Genomic DNA, 16642 nt, shown 5'->3' with positions numbered 1-16642 from the left:
AGCATTTACATTTTGCTTAACATATGAGCATTTTGAGCTTAGGACATGGAGAATATATTTTCAAATCGGCTTGAGTGATCAGCTCCAACTATAGTATTAGTAGATTTGCCCTACTCCAGGAGATAGTTTTAGGAACATAGTTTAACTATCCCGATTTAGAGCCAATAGAAAGTTATATTTAATTTTTTTTCAAAAAAAAGGAAACGGAGAAAACATGTCACTTGAAAATTGATCCTTTCACAGATTAAGGTTCATAAGCTGTGCTGTAAATAAAAAACATTACTTACTGTAATTATTCTTCATCTCTTGGGTCCCTTTGACTTTGCCTCGTTTATCAATCCTCAGATACCACTGTGTTCGACAGAAGAGTCTTCTCACTCTTATATCCCCTCCTTCCATGTAATCATAACTTCTTGTATGTCGCTCAGGGCTGGAACAGTTCACATTTGTAGCCATTTGCTCTGGAGTCATGTCATTGCAAGCTAAAGATATAGTGCCCACTAGACAGATAATGTGGAAGCATGATCTGTAGAGCAAACTTGGCAGGATCCATGTCAGTATCCATTTGTGCATTATAGTATAGTGCCCCGGGTGTTCATGAATAACATAATGAAAATTAAATCTTGAGTTGATTGTTGTTCCTAGGTCATTGACCTCGTCCTATCTGTGAACTGTAGATTGATTTAAGAAAGAGTAGTTGCACTCTCCCAGTGGTTAGCCTTATCCTTTCAGTTCCTGATAACAATATAGAATTCCTCCTTAAATAACTCTCTGTCAGTATATCCTTATAAAAACAGGTTGTAATAAGCTCAGTTGCTGCGTTGCTGTTTGCTACTTGACTTCTGTTTGCAATGAGAGATTAAGAATGGGGAGGGAGGAGAGAGAGGAAGATGAAAAATTATATGTATAAATTTCAGTGTGTAAATACTATTATAACATACTGTGTAATTCATACTGTGAAGGTACATTTAAAACAGCTTTCACAGAGGATGTCAATGTCTTTACCACTCTGTATGTAGATTTACAAAAGTTATGCATTAGTAGAGACAAATCAGAATATGATTGTACCATTCATTCCAGTTCGTACTTGGTAAGAAATATCCTGCAATTAGAGCTATTGATTTAAATTAAGTTCTAAAATTACTATTAACAAAATATAAATGCTTTTCCCTAGGTTTCTTTATTATATTCTTTTACGTTTGTGGTTTGTCAGTTATTTTCTCCTGAGCTGCCCACATTTCTCAAGTTAAATGTCAGGATTGCTCTGGAGAATTTCAACCTTATCTTTATGTAAGTTCTACAGCAGAATTACTATAGATAATCTCACAGCTCAAAAATCTGGTAACTTTACTTTTCCCCTCAGTACTAAAACCAGAAAAAGAGATAAACTACTAACAAATATTCAGCATTATTTTTAAAGACAAATAACAGTCACTTACTTGTTCTGTTGATAACAGCTGGATACACAAGAATTCCATGTCTGTTGTCTGCCCTGTGCAACTTGAGCCTCTCTACTGTAGCTACAAACTATTTCTCAGCTGAGAAATTCTCCAGCAGAATCATAATTGTTTCCATAAATCAACAGGCAAGAGGATTTTCTCTGTGTATGTGAGCGCGTGTGAGCTTGTGTGTGTGTGTGTGGAGCCTTTTATTCAGGGCTTTTCGATAAATACCTTTGCTGACCTCATTGGAAGCAATTAAAACTTAACCAGTGAGCTGTTAGTTGAATACAACAGCGAGAATAAAGGAGGCTTGTATAGTATTCATTCAATGGTCATGAGAGGGAGCTATGAACATGGTTTATGCTCAGACCTACAACTGGGTACCTACTTTGTAGAAACAAATCTCTGACTCTGAAGCAGTTAGAAAGGGAAAGGGAATTTTTTTAGATTGTCTTATAACATAGAAGTTGTATATAAGTTGAAAATATTCCTTGGAACATGTATGTAAAAGGGATTTTTTAATTTAAAATCTTTTACATAGCTTTATGATGCATGCATTTCTACTATTACTCCTTTGTGTTCAGAATGTTAGAATGAAACTACTAATGTGTATTAATTCACATCTTACTGTCTTCAAGAACTATATAGCTGAGTTAAGGGTATATCTCTTCATACAGAGATATTTCTGCATTGCATATGAGTAAAAGTTTATATCTTATGTTACTAGACTGAAAGTAAGAATAACAACATTCTTATTTGAGTTGGGCCACTAATTACCAGTATGGCCTGGGCAAGTCACCTGACGTTTCTGAATCTCAGCTGCTACATTTGTAAAATTAGTCTAGATGATTCTATTGTGCCTTGTAGTTTTAAAATTCTGTGACTTGTTACTTACACTAACTACTAAGATTAGGAAGAAGATACATACTTTTAAAATTATTATTCTTAAAAATTTAAAAAAATTATATGGTTTTATATTGGTTATCAATGTTTGACTCTTGCCCTTAATAAGAACATTAATGCAATAAATAAATGTTAATTTAGGGATGGAATTTTAAGAGGTATAGCTCATGTAAATAAGAGAATGCTACTTTGCTTTCCAACATGAGTTATTCTCCCCTTTATTTCCTGTTCTAACGTGTATACAGTAGCGTTCTAGTGTTTTATTAGCTATTTGTTGCAAAATAATTGCATTGTTAATCTAAAACAATAATTAGGAATACATATTAAAATTCTCTTTCCCATATTAATACCCCCAACACACACACACACACACACACACACACACACACACACACACAAACACTGCACTTGAAATGCACGACTTTACCACCAGGTGGTGCATGTAGACCAAATAGGAAAACAAAATTAAGTACGTTCAGTTGTATTATAATTTATGTGATTTCCCTTTGTGTCTATGCTTTTGGAGAACAGAATCAATAGCACAGCATAGTTTAAACATATTCAGTTATTCTTTAGGCACCAAATATGACATTTCTAAGTTTATTAGAGCAGAAGAGGATGGCCCTTCCTTAATTGCCTCTGTTGAAAGCTAGATAGCTACAAAATATTCCATCATGTATTTCTCTAAAAAGGGGGAAAAGAAAGAAAAAAAAAAAAGAAAGTATGATGCTACTGTGATCTGAATCATACCTCCATTAGTTTTGTAGGCAACAATACTGAGCAGGGTCAGAACTCCTAGGACTTGGATATTTCTTCTAAAGAAATGAAAATTATTAACAGTTAGTTCACATGTAAAGATATTCAAGAGCTCGTAAATTCATCTGTTCCAAATTGACCCTACAGATTTTATACTAAGAAATCAATAGATCAGAGGTCAAAAATTGCTAATTAAATATTCAAGACTTAAATTTAAAAATGGATTGTCTTAAAAGGACTGAGAAAATATTTGAAGAGAATATAGTTGAAAACTTTCCTAACATGGGAGAGGAAATAGTAAATCAAGTCCAGGAAGCACTGAGAGTCCCATTCAGGATAAATCCAAGGAGAAACAAACCAAGACACATATTAATCAAACTATCAAAAATTAAATACAAAGAAAAAATATTAAAAGCATCAAGGGAAAAACAACAAATAATATACAAGGGAATCCCCATAAGGTTAACAGCTGATCTTACAGCAGAAACTCTGCAAGCCAGAAGGGACTGGCAGGACATATTTAAAGTGATGAAAGGGAAAAACCTACAACCAAGATGTCTCTACCCAGCAAGGATCTCTTTCAGATTCAAGGGAGAAATTAAAACCTGTACAGAAAAGCAAAAGCTAAGAGAATTCAGCACCACCAAACCAGCTTTACAACAAATGCTGAAGGAACTTCTCTAGGCAGGAAACACAAGAGAAAGAAAAGACCTACATTAACAATCCCCAAACAATTAAGAAAATGGTATTAGGAACATACATAGTGATAACTACCTTAAATGTAAATGGATTAAATGCTCCAACCAAAAGTCATAGACTGGCTGAATGGATACGAAAACAAGACCTATATATATGCTGTCTACAAGAGACCCACTTCAGACCTAGACACACATACAGACTGAAAGTGAGGGATGAAAAAAGATATTCCATGCAAATGGAAATCAAACGAAAGCTGGAGTAGCAATTCTCATATCAGACAAAATAGACTTTAAAACAAATACTATTATAAGAGACAAAGAAGGACACAACATAATGATCAAGGGATCAATCCAAAATAAGATATAACAATTGTAAACATTTATGCAGCCAACATAGGAGCATCTCAATACATAAGGCAAATACTAACAGCCATAAAAGTGGAAATCGACAGTAACATATTCATAGTAGGGGACTTTAACACCCCACTTTCACCAATGCACAGATCATCCAAAATGAAAATAAATAAGGAAACAGAGGCTTTAAGTGATACATTAAACAAGATGGACTTAATTGATATTTATAGGACATTCCATCCAAAAACAACAGAATACACTTTCTTCTCAAGTGCTCATGGAACATTCTCCAGTATACATCATATCTTGGGTCACAAATCAAGCCTTGGTAAATTTAAGAAAATTGAAATCGTATCAAGTATCATTTCCAACCACAATGCTGTAAGACTAGATATCAATTACAGGGAAAAATCTGTAAAAAATACAAACACATGGAGGCTAAACAATACACTACTTAATAACCAAGCGATCACTGAAGAAATCAAACAGGAAATCAAAAAATACCTAGAAACAAATGATGATGAAAACACGACGACCCAAAACCAATGGGATGCAGCAAAAGCAGTTATAAGAGGGAAGTTTATACCAACACAATCCTGCCTTAGGAAACAAGAAACATCTCAAATAAACAACCTAACCTTACACCTAAAAGAATTAGAGAAAGAAGAACAAAAACACCCCAAAGTTAGCAGAAGGAAAGAAATCATAAAGATCAGATCAGAAATAAATGAAAAAGAAATGAAGGAAACGATAGCAAAGATCAGTAAAACTAAAAGCTGGTTCTTTGAGAAGATAAACAAAATAGATAAACCACTAGCCAGACTCATCAAGAAAAAAAGGGAGAAGACTCAAGTCAATAGAATTAGAAATGAAAAAGGAGAAGTAACAACTGACACTGCAAAAATATAAAGGATCATGAGAGATTACTACAAGCAACTCTATGCCAATAAAATGGACAACCTGGAAGAAATGGACAAATTCTTAGAAATGCACAACCTACCAAGACTGAATCAGGAAGAAATAGAAAATATGAACAGACCAATCACAAGCACTGAAATTGAAACTGTGATTAAAAATCTTCCAACAAACAAAAACCCAGGACTAGAGGGCTTCACAGGCGAATTCTATCAAACATTTAGAGAAGAGCTAACACCTATCCTTCTCAAACTCTTCCAAAATATAGCAGAGGGAGGAACACTCCCAAACTCATTCTACGAGGCCACCACCACCCTGATACCAAGACCAGACAAAGATGTCACAAAGAAAGAAAACTACAGGCCAATATCACTGATGAACATAGATGCAAAAATCCTCAACAAAATACAAGCAAACAGAATCCAAAAGCACATTAAAAGGATCATACTCCATGATCAAGTGGAGTTTATTCCAGGAATGCAAGGATTCTTCAATATACGCAAATCAATCAATGTGATACACCATATTAACAAATTGAAAGAGAAAAACCATACGATCATCTCAATAGATGCAGAGAAAGCTTTCAACAAAATTCAACACCCATTTATGATAAAAACCCTCCAGAAAGTAGGCATAGAGGGAACTTACCTCAACATAATAAAGGCCATATATGACAAACTCACAGCCAACATCGTCCTCAATGGTGAAAACTGAAAGCATTTCCACTAAGATCAGGAACAAGACAAGGTTGCCCACTCTCACCACTGTTATTCAACATAGTTTTGGAAGTTTTAGCCACAGCAATTTTAGCCACAGTGAAAAACTGAAAGCATTTCCACTAAGATCAGGAACAAGACAAGGTTGCCCACTCTCACCACTGTTATTCAACATAGTTTTGGAAGTTTTAGCCACAGCAATCAGAGAAGAAAAAGGAATCCAAATCAGAAAAGAAGAAGTAAAGCTATCACTGTTTGCAGATGACATGATACTATACATAGAGAATCCTAAAGATGCTACCAGAAAACTACTAGAGCTAATAAATGAATTTGGTTAAGTAGCAGGATACAAAATTAATGCACAGAAATCTCTTGCATTCCTATACACTAATGATGAAAAATCTGAAAGTGAAATTAAGAAAACACTCCCATTTACCATTGCAACAAAAAGAGTAAAATATCTAGGAATAGACCCACCTAAGGAGACAAAAGACTTGTATGCAGAAAATTATAAGACACTGATGAAAGAAATTAAAGATGATAGAAACAGATGGAGAGGTATACCATGTTCTTGAATTGGAAGAATCAACATTGTGAAAATGAGTATACTACCCAAAGCAATCTACAGATTCAATGCAATCCCTATCAAACTACCAATGGCACTTTTCACAGAACTAGAATGAAAAATTTCACAGTTTGTATGGAAACACAAGAGACCCTGAATAGCCAAAGCAATCTTGAGAAAGAAAAACAGAGCTGGAGGAATCAGGCTCCCTGACTTCAGCCTATACTACAAAGCTACAGTAATCAAAGACTGTATGGTACTGGCACAAAAACAGAAATATAGATCAATGGAACAGAATAGAAAGCCCAGAGATAAACCCACACACATATGGTCACCTTATCTTTGATAAAGGGGGCAAGAATACACAGTGGAGAAAAGACAGTCTCTTCAGTAAGTGGCGCTGGGAAAACTGGACAGCTACATGTAGAGGAATGAAATTAGAACAGTCCCTAACACCATACACAAAAATAAGCTCAAAATGGATCAAAGACCTAAATGTAAGGCCAGACACTATCCCTTAGAGGAAAACATAGGCAGAACACTCTATGACATAAATCACAGGAAGATCCTTTTTGACCCACCTCCTAGAGAAATGGAAATAAAAACAAGAATAAACAAATGGGACCTAGTGAAACTTAAAAGCTTTTGCACAGCAAAGGAAACCATAAACAAGACCAAAAGACGACCCTCAGAATGGGAGAAAATATTTGCAAATGAAGCAACTGACAAAGGATTAATCTCCAAAATTTACAAGCAGCTCATGTAGCTCAATATCAAAAAAAAACAAACAACCCAATCCAAAAATGGGCAGAAGACCTAAATAGACATTTGTCCAAAGAAGATATACAGTTTGCCAACAAACACATGAAAGGATGCTCAACATAACTAATCATTAGAGAAATGCAAGTCAAAACTACAATGAGATATCATCTCACACCAGTCAGAATGGCCATCATCAAAAAAATCTCCAAACAGTAAATGCTGGAGAGGGTGTGGAGAAAAGGGAACACTCTTGCACTGTTGGTGGGAATGTAGATTGATAGAGCCACTATGGAGAACAGTATGGAGTTTCCTTAAAAAACTAAAAATAGAACTACCATATGACCCAGCAATCCCACTACTGGGCATATACCCTGAGAAAACCATAATTCAAAAAGAGTCATGTACCACAATGTTCATTGCAGCTCTATTTACAATAGCCAGGACATGGAAGCAACCTAAGTGTCCATCGACAGATGAATAGATAAAGAAGATGTGGCACACGTATACAATGGAATATTACTCAGCCATAAAAAGAAATGAAATTGAGTTATTTGTAGTGAGGCAGATGGACCTAGAGGCTGTCAAACAGACTGAAGTAAGTCAGAAAGAGGAAAACAAATACCATATGCTAACGCATATTTATGGAATCTAAAAAACAACAACACAAAATGGTTCTGAAGAACCTAGGGGCAAGATAGGAATAAAGATGCAGACATCGAGAAGGGACTAGAGGACACGGGGAGGAGGAAGGGTAAGCTAGGACAAAGTGAGAGAGTGGCATGGACATATGTACACTACCAAATGTAAAATAGATAGCTAGTGGGAAGCAGCCACATAGCACAGGGAGATCAGCTCAGTGCTTTGTGTCCACCTAGAGGGGTTGCATAGGGAGAGTGGGAGGGAGACACAAGAGGGAGGAGATATGGGGATATATGTATATGTAAAGGTGATTCACTTTGTTATACAGCAGGAAGTAACACCATTTTAAAGTAATTGTACTCCAATAAAGATGTTAAAAAAAATTAAAATTAAAAAGAAGTCCACAGTCTAATTAGGGAAAGATAACATGAAAAGTAAATCACAATAAATTTATAATTCAAGACAATAATAGAAAGATTATCAAAAGCCTGCACAAAGTGATCTCTTCAAAGAATTAGGGAATAACTGTTAGGACAGTTTAGAGAAGTACAGCTGGTAAGTAGGCTGGGAAGAGAATATTCTAGTTCATGCAATATTACAAGTGCAAGTAATGAGATACATGAACAGAGTAAAATTTTTACTAAAGAGAATAATTTAAGAAAGAGGTTGGGGAGAGTCTAGAAGGAATGCAGGCAAGAGAATGGAGGGTTCAAATCTTTCAGGACCATAAATAACAAGCCAGATCATCTCACCTCAACTGGGAAACAGTTAGGAGCTATGAAGTATTTTGGAAATGGATAGTAATAGGTTCATGTATCTTGTGATGGTATAAAGAATGGTTTGGGGAGCAGAATACTAGCATGGAGACAAATCAAGAAGCTATTACAGGGTGCAATGATAACTTCCAGAATCAACAGATTGGCAGTGGGAAGAGAAAGAAAAGCTGTTTTGAAGCCAGTAATTTCATTTACTAAGGAAGAAGAAGAAAAAGGGGGAGTCAAAGATGATCCTAAGGCTCTTTTGAGTTGAGAGATGATAGAGCTCTTTAGATGCCAGCTTTGGAAAGCCATTTTAGAGGAAATTATGAATACAGTTTTTAAAAAATATTCAGTCATACCTATGCCTATAGTTTACATATAAAGTCTGGAGTTTAAGAGAAAACAAAAACAAAAAACTGTGCCAAATTCCCTGAAAAGAAGTGAAACATAAAAGTGCCTTTGAGAGGCATCCCAGAGAAGGTAGAGTCCATAGAACAGGCAGCATAGAGAAAAGTCTATTTGGGAAGCCAAGCTCTACATTTCTGGTAACTCCACAGCACACAGCAGAAGCAGCAAAGCTCCAAAGAGTAAAGCCTGCCCATGTGTCTAAACAAACTGGCTCATAAGCACCCCTCATAAAGATTTCCCATGTTTTAAAAGAAATCTGGAAGAGCAGAGAACTCAGACCTGAAGGAACTGTGTGAGCAGAGTCAGTGAACACCCAGAAGTAACCAGAGTAGACAAATGACTCAACAACCAGAAGCCCTTGGCTTGGCCCTGAACAAGACCCTTGAATTCTATCTCATCTTGAAGCAGAAGAGGGGAACCCAAGAATAATTGACATAAGTTTTCCACTAACTGGGGGTGGGAGGTAAGGGGGGTTGAAATTCTCAAAGTTGAAGCTAGGTTGATTTATAAACGTAAAGTTATATGTTATCCTTTGCATATTTGAGATTGTGGTCCAAGATTTATTTCCACTACATTCCCACCACTATCACCACACTATGGATTTATCTTCATCTTTTCTTCTGTCAGTCCCATTTCATGAATTCAGTCTCAACTTTGAATCATGCCATACAACCAACATTTCTCATTTCCTTGATTCATTCACTTAACAAATATTTATCAAATACCTACTGGGTGCCAGATGTTGTCTTGGACTTTTGGAGATACAATGGTGAGTATTCTAGAAGTGGTCTTTTCATTTAAAGAGTATGCATCCCAGTGGAAGAACATAAACGCACTGATCTTTGGCATGTGTGTGTGGCAGAGGCAGGGTGGGTGTGGATGGGATACAAAGAAGGTATTCAAGAAGATAGGAGGCAGAGAGGTAAATGGGTAGAGGGACCTACTTTAAGTAAGAAAGGCCCACCTGAGAAGGTAAATTTTGAGATGCCTGGAACAAGACTGACCTTGGTGTGTTCCAAGAACTGAAAGAAGGCCAATATTAATGAAGTACATGAGCAATGGGAAAAGGAGTGAGAGATTAGTGAAAGTGGAAAAGTAGACAGGAGCCAGATCATAAAGAACTTTGAAGGTCATGGCAATAGGAGTTTGGGTTTATTCTAAGTGTAATAGGAAGCTGGAGTACAGGCGTGTCTACTTATAGACCTTATAGACCTGGTCGAAGACAATAGTTTAAACTCTGGAGTAAAATCCCGAAAGTAATTGAGCAAGCCTGGGGTTCCTATAAATCTTCATTTATGCAAACTTTGTGCTTACTCTTGTGCCCTAACATTTAAAAACTAACTGTATATAAGATACAAAGTTTGAGTCATATGCTCAAAATTGTGGTGTGCCTGTGACTCAACTATATAAATATCTCAGTTTACAAATGTATCTAGACTCTTTGTGTCTCTGAGTCTATAAAAATTTGTTTTATTTCATTTTATGTTTATAAAAAGTTATCTAAAATGCTAATCTAGAATTCAAGCTCTTGAAATTATGTTTTTAACTTACTAAACAACTTTGGACCTGGAGCACGATCTCGAGAGTCACTAGCTCTTCTTTTTTCTGTATAATGAAGTTACATTATATAATTTACTCTTGATTGCCTTGACACCCTTTAAATTAATGCTTAACTTTAGCAAAGACTCAGTCTCCTTGATTCAGGGCAATACATTAGTGCCTGTTTTTGACAGCCTAGTGCCACTCTAACAGTTGAAAATTGTTATAATGGCTATGGAGAGAGTTTTGCTTCACCCCTAGGAAAACATTATAAAAAACAACAAACACTCTATGCAGTCAGGGTTATTACATTCTTTGCTTTAAATTGTCATTCTTTGGTTCCATATTCATTGCCTACATAGCAAAATGAGGAGTAAAACTAGCAATTTTTTTAATGTCATGGATGTCAGTGTGTTAATTACAAAATTGTTTTAATTTTTCATTCATTAGCTTTAAAACCATGACTTTTCAGCACTAGATGAACTTTTCAAAAGTGGAAGAAGGAGATAGAGTAGAGATAATTATGGTAGTAAAGAAAAAGAAAGTTATGGAGTCCAACACCCTTAGTATAAAGATACATTCACAGAAAGCCAGGCATCTGGTAAAATATAGGTCCATGTAAAACTGGCAGCTAACAAAATAACTCATGCATAAGAGAAAGGAGGTTCATACTTCTCCCTGGCTTTCTTTTCAAACTAAACCTTCTTGCTATCTTTAAATATTACTCATATTTTCCCTTCAATTGTATTTAATATTAACTCAGTTATAATGAGTTCTCCCGCTAATCAATTCCAAAAATTATCAATCCTACCACCACAATTTCTTCAACACCTGTTTCTTCCTATCGGTTGTTACCTTCACATCCTAAGTCAAGTAATTATTATCTTTCATGTCCGTTCTATCCTAACCCATCTCCTTTCATCTCTTCTCTCCAACCTCCAATCCATTTTATGTGTTGCTATCAAGTTAATCTTCCTAAAGCACAGTTGTAATCATGTTATTTTTCTGCTCAAAAGTATTCAGTAACACCTCCATTTTTCCTGAATAAAATTCTAGTCTTCTTTTTCTAACATGGGAACTTCTGTTCCAACATCCTCTGTGATGATCAACACTTCCAGAACACCTGTCTCACTAGATTTAGAGTAACGGGAGATTCACCTGCTCCTCACGTCTCTTGGTAGGGAAGAGAACTAACAGAGAAGAAATCCTCCTCACAAATTGTCTCTCTGCTTCTCCCTCTCCCTACTTTCTCTGCCTCCACTCTCCTCTCTTTCTTTCTTCTCTCTTATATCTTCAGTCTGGTGAGGAACCCAAGAGTCATGTAAGCAATTATCAGATATTTCCTTTGAAATTTTACATATTGAGTTTTCAATGATGCAATAAAATCTTTGTCCCTTGATGAACTCAACTACTTGCTTCAAATCAACATTTACGGTGTATTTAGGTAGTACGCAATATGATAGAGATATACTGTTCGGTAAGATAAGCAAGGTCCCTGACTTCATGGAGCTTAAATCATGGAGGAGGGGACAGATTATGAACATATAAAAGAATTCTGATTATATTGCAGGAGGAAATAAATAGGTACTATGGTAACAAATAACTTGAAGGAGAAGGGAGGAGAAGGGATGGTTTAAATCTGGTCACAAAAGACCTTTCTGAGGAGGTGACATTTAAGCTGAGATCTGAAGGATAAGAAGAAATCAGAAGTGGAAGTAATGTATTCCAGGCAAAGGTAACAGGGAAAACAAAGGCTCTGAGGTGAAAATGAGGTGTGTTCCAGAAACTAAATGACAGTATAACTGGAACAGAGTTAACAAGGGGAAAGTTAGGTGATTTGAAAGCAACGTGTGTAGGATCTTGATATCAACAATGGGGACTTTGGATCTGATCCTAAGTATAATGGGTAATAATCAATGAGTAATGTGATCATCCTGAAAACTTTGTGAGAATGGTTTGGAGGATGGCAAAAGTTGAAGTAAGGAGACCAGTTAGGAGGCTGTGGCTATAATCCACTTTGCAGATGATGATTCCTTAGACTAGGATCATGGCAGGGAGAGGGAAAGAAGCAGGTAGAGAAATTTTGGAGACAAATCTTGGTGATAGATTCAATGTGAAAGACAAGGAGGAGTCAAGGTTAAATTCCAGATGTCTGACATTTGTAACAGGATAAATAGTGGTGTCATTTGTAGAGATAAGAAAGACTGGAAGAAGACCAGCATTGGAGGGGAAAATCAGGTGGTTGGACAGTTTAGGTGAGAGGAATGCTATAACCCAAAAAACCTACTCATTCTGGATCAGAGGGATCTGGACCTGTTACTCCCTTAAAATGAGAACCAGTAAGCATCTTGCAAATCAGTTAACACAAAGTGTGGAATTAGAATCTCTTTTTAAGGTACTCTGGTGCAAAAAGAAAACTTTTCTCATAGCAGTATTAAATATGTATTTTGACAAAAATATTAAATGAGGGCTATCCTTCCTCATTTCCCTAATTAAAAATATTTCTGACAACCAGAATATCAAAGACCCCAGTATTATAACACATGAAATTATCAGAAGGCAAGCTATGTTATGAGACCTTACTATAAAAGCCTAAAGGAGTTTTATTTTTTGGTTACAGCCATAAATGGGTTTCAAAGTTGTCCAAATATAGGTTAATGTACAGTTCAGTCAATTCTTGTGACACTGAGAAAGAAGTTTTTAACTAACAATGTTGGCAATTTAAAAAGAAATCAATACTTAAAACTCTCTCTGAGTATTTTACCTAAAAGAAAATTGCTTTTATATTCTAGAGGAATGTTGTAGTAGAGTAGTTCATATCAGCATATAATGCCACAGTGAACTATACAACAACAAAAAAATCAGAAACTAAACTTTCGTATATCTAATGCCAAGAGAAATTAGTGAAGTTAAAAAAAAAAGAGTTAATCAGTCATTTGATAGTAGCCAGAAGAAAAACAAAAGACTGCCTGATTTTTTTCTAATAGAATTTTTTGGCTGCACAAGATTGTAGCTTTGATTTCCTAGCCTAAGAAGCTTGGAGGACTTCCCTGGTTGTGCAGTGGTTAAGGATCTGCCTGCCAATGCAGGGGACACGGGTTCGAGCCCTGGTCCAGGAAGATCCCACATGCCGTGGAGCATCTAAGCCCACGCACCACAACTACTGAGCCTGTGTGCTGCAACTACTGAAGCCCGCACGCCTAGAGCCTGTGCTCCGCAACAAAGAGTAGCCCCGGCTCACTGCAGCTGGAGAAAAGCCAGTGCACAGCAATGAAGACCCGATGCAGCCAAAAATAAATAAATAAATTTATATATATATATTAAAAAAAAAGCTTGGAAGTTCGAAGCATAGTTTCATGAGTTTAGAGAATTGCTGAATTAGTAAAAATCAAAAATTATAGTATATTTTAAAAGAAGTACTGTTTATTAATGCCAAGAACTATATGTGTAATAAATCAAACTGTCACCTGGCTTAACTGAATCAATAAGAAAAATATAGAAATAGCTTATTAACTTATTTGCAAATGTGAATGTGAAAGTACTGAAAGATGTTTAAAAGTTGCTTTCTCTCTTAAATATTTTTAAATCTCCCCTGACAACTGATTTATCCTACTAATTTGTACTATCTTGGAAATATCTGCAAAGCAGAAAGATAAACTTCAGTGCAAACTCAATTTGAATGGTAACAAATTCTGAATTAAGGGACCCCAAATGAATGAAGTTCTACTATATTTTAAATTATTTGAAGGATAATAGAATAGCATTCACTTTATTATTTTTGCCTTGGATAAATAAAATTAAAGAGAATAACACTAGTTCTTAGTATAATGAAAGGGGCGATTAAAGACTAATTCAAAAATGGTAATGAAATTATGTACGGTGTACTCCTCCCTTCCCTTGATTGCCTTTACACCTTCCATTTCATTTATTCCACTCAGCATGTTGACATATTGTAGTAATAAGTATACTGTATTTCTAATATAATCGAAAATAAAACCAAGAAGCAAATTCAAAGCATCAAAAACATTATTGTTCTTTTCATCCCTCTAAAAATGTGGAAGAGAGGGGTGAAAAATATAAAATTTCTGGATCGTTTTATCGCACCCAGAGCATGTCATATTTTAAATTTAAAGGGGGCTTTTTTTTTTCTTTCAACAATAGTCCTCATCTTTTTCGTATTTAATTTATTCCTTTAGACTGAAAGACCATCTTGTCCCTGTTTTTTTCCTTTTTCACTTTTTTGGTCCATAGGTAAAAATTCATTTATGCTATTTCCTTGGTGATACCAAATATTTATCAAGGTTTAGGAAGTTTTTTTCTTCTGTTTTGAATTCTGAAACTGTTTCTTATCCTATTCATTCTCCTTCATTTTTTTATTCTTCTCTCTCTCTCTCTCTCTCTCTCTCTCTCTCACACACACACACACACACACACACACACACACACACACACTTTTTCTATTATACCCATGCTTCAAGTTTCTAGAAACCTCCTTAGGTCATTCTTATAATAATTTTCTACTTGTTTGTCATTTTTTTCACTCTAGTATTGAAAAACACATCTGGTTTCTATTTTAATCAGTATTCCTATGAGAATAACTTCATATTATAGAAGACAAACAATTCTCAAATAACCCATAATGATGCAACCTCTGGTAATTTAAACTCTTATCCAGTGATTTTAAAAGAGCTATTTATGTACTCTAGCTTGGCAGGCTTTTATTTTTAATTTAAGATAAAGTTTATGGATGTGGGGTTTGTATGCGTAATCATTTAAAGCAAGTTAATATTTGGAAACCTATTTTTTCAAAATGAGAAATCTTGGAAACTAAACATGGAAAATGATTCACTCTTCTCGTTAGCAATTCATTTTTGAGAGTTCACAAGTTAAATGACACATACAAAGTGTTATGGGAGCAAGAAGATAGCAAAGCCTATGTACTGAAAAAAAAGAAAAAATTGGAACCACTAAGAAACAGTAAATAAATATTAAGTGAGAAATTACTATGTACAGTATGAGACGATATGGCATTGAGAGGTAATATGGAACAACTGGCCTGTGAAGGGTTTTCAGGATTCAGATGGTATCTTTGCAGTCAGACATACCTGGATTTGAATGACTATTCTTCTCATCGACTGAAAAAAAAAAAAAAAAAAGCACAATGTGAGAGTTGTGAGTTAAGTTTTATTTGGGGCCAAATAAGGACTGTAGCATGGGAGATAGCATCTCAGATAGCTCTAAGGAACTGCTCCCTAGAGGTTGGGGCGGGGGTCAGTATATATATGATATTAGTGAAGGGGGGATACATGCGGTCAAGCACACATTTTGGCAGAAGGTTTGCTGCTAGTCACGAGGAGCAGATGTCCCCATTAATGATTTTAGTGCTTGTCTAGATATGAGAAGATGCAAGAAATTGGGCTCATAAAATTTTCTCCTGAAAATATCTAACTATGTAAAGGCCTGTTCTGCCAGTTTTTCCCAGAGCAGAGTGCCTCATTCCTGATCTCTGCCCTGATCTCCTTTCAGAGTGTGTTGAGGGTCAGCGACTGCAGTGACTAGTGACTTTATTCTTGTAGAACCAGATGGCCAGCAATAATTTGTAGTGACAGCGCCCCCTCATGGTCATAAATTCGACCCTGGTTTGGGAGGCATTTCGTGACCGTTTTGTCCCACAGTGCTAGGAATGCTCATTCCTAGGTCAGGCAAGGATTTTGTAGATAGGCCACTCAATGTGACTGGACTAGGTCCTATTAACAGTAGCCAAAGGTCTCTGGACCACCTGTCTTACTAGTCTGTTATGGTCCAGAAAATGGTTCCCTCTTGTTTCTTCTTACCATATCTAGAGTTACACTATTACAATCATTGTTCTTATATAGAACTATATAACTGGTTACTTGCTTCAGGTAACCTAGTCATCATTTTATCAAAGACTCTGTCACACATTTAGTAATGCAAGAAACAGCAATCTTGTAAAATAGGCAATATACAGGTAATATAGCTAGTAGTATGAGTAAGGTCATAAGTAAGAATTTAAGTCAAGAACTTCCATTAGGTGTGGCACAGTATATCACCAGGTCTTCTGACGTAGTCTGTTCTGTAACAATTCTTATCTTTAAGGGAAATGATACACAGGCATTGTGCATAAGGCACCCAGTCCAATTTCCTAGTGTTATTAGGCTGGTTATCC

At 35.9% G+C, this 16642-nt stretch overlaps 2 protein-coding genes across 2 annotated transcripts in view; one reads left to right on the top strand and one right to left on the bottom strand.

The window, feature by feature from the left end:
• The window catches only part of FGF7 (fibroblast growth factor 7), a 65632-nt gene extending 63315 nt beyond the window's left edge, over window positions 1-2317 (bottom strand). The window contains exons 1-2 of the mRNA XM_082860672.1: window positions 1440-2317; window positions 288-842 (exon numbers count right to left, since the gene is read on the bottom strand). Coding sequence (XP_082716798.1) covers window positions 288-573 — 286 coding nt within the window. The 5' untranslated portion in view covers window positions 574-842; window positions 1440-2317. The remainder of the gene's footprint in view (window positions 1-287; window positions 843-1439) is intronic.
• The window catches only part of FAM227B (family with sequence similarity 227 member B), a gene marked incomplete at its 3' end in the record, with an annotated part of 266307 nt that overhangs the window by 172296 nt on the left and 77369 nt on the right, over window positions 1-16642 (top strand). The window lies entirely within an intron of this gene.

This window comes from Leucopleurus acutus (genome assembly GCF_964270905.1).
Source record: "Leucopleurus acutus genome assembly, chromosome: 1".
Taxonomy (NCBI): domain Eukaryota; kingdom Metazoa; phylum Chordata; class Mammalia; order Artiodactyla; family Delphinidae; genus Leucopleurus; species Leucopleurus acutus.
Note: the sequence above shows the minus strand (reverse complement) of the source record. Positions and strands in the feature narration are given on the sequence as shown.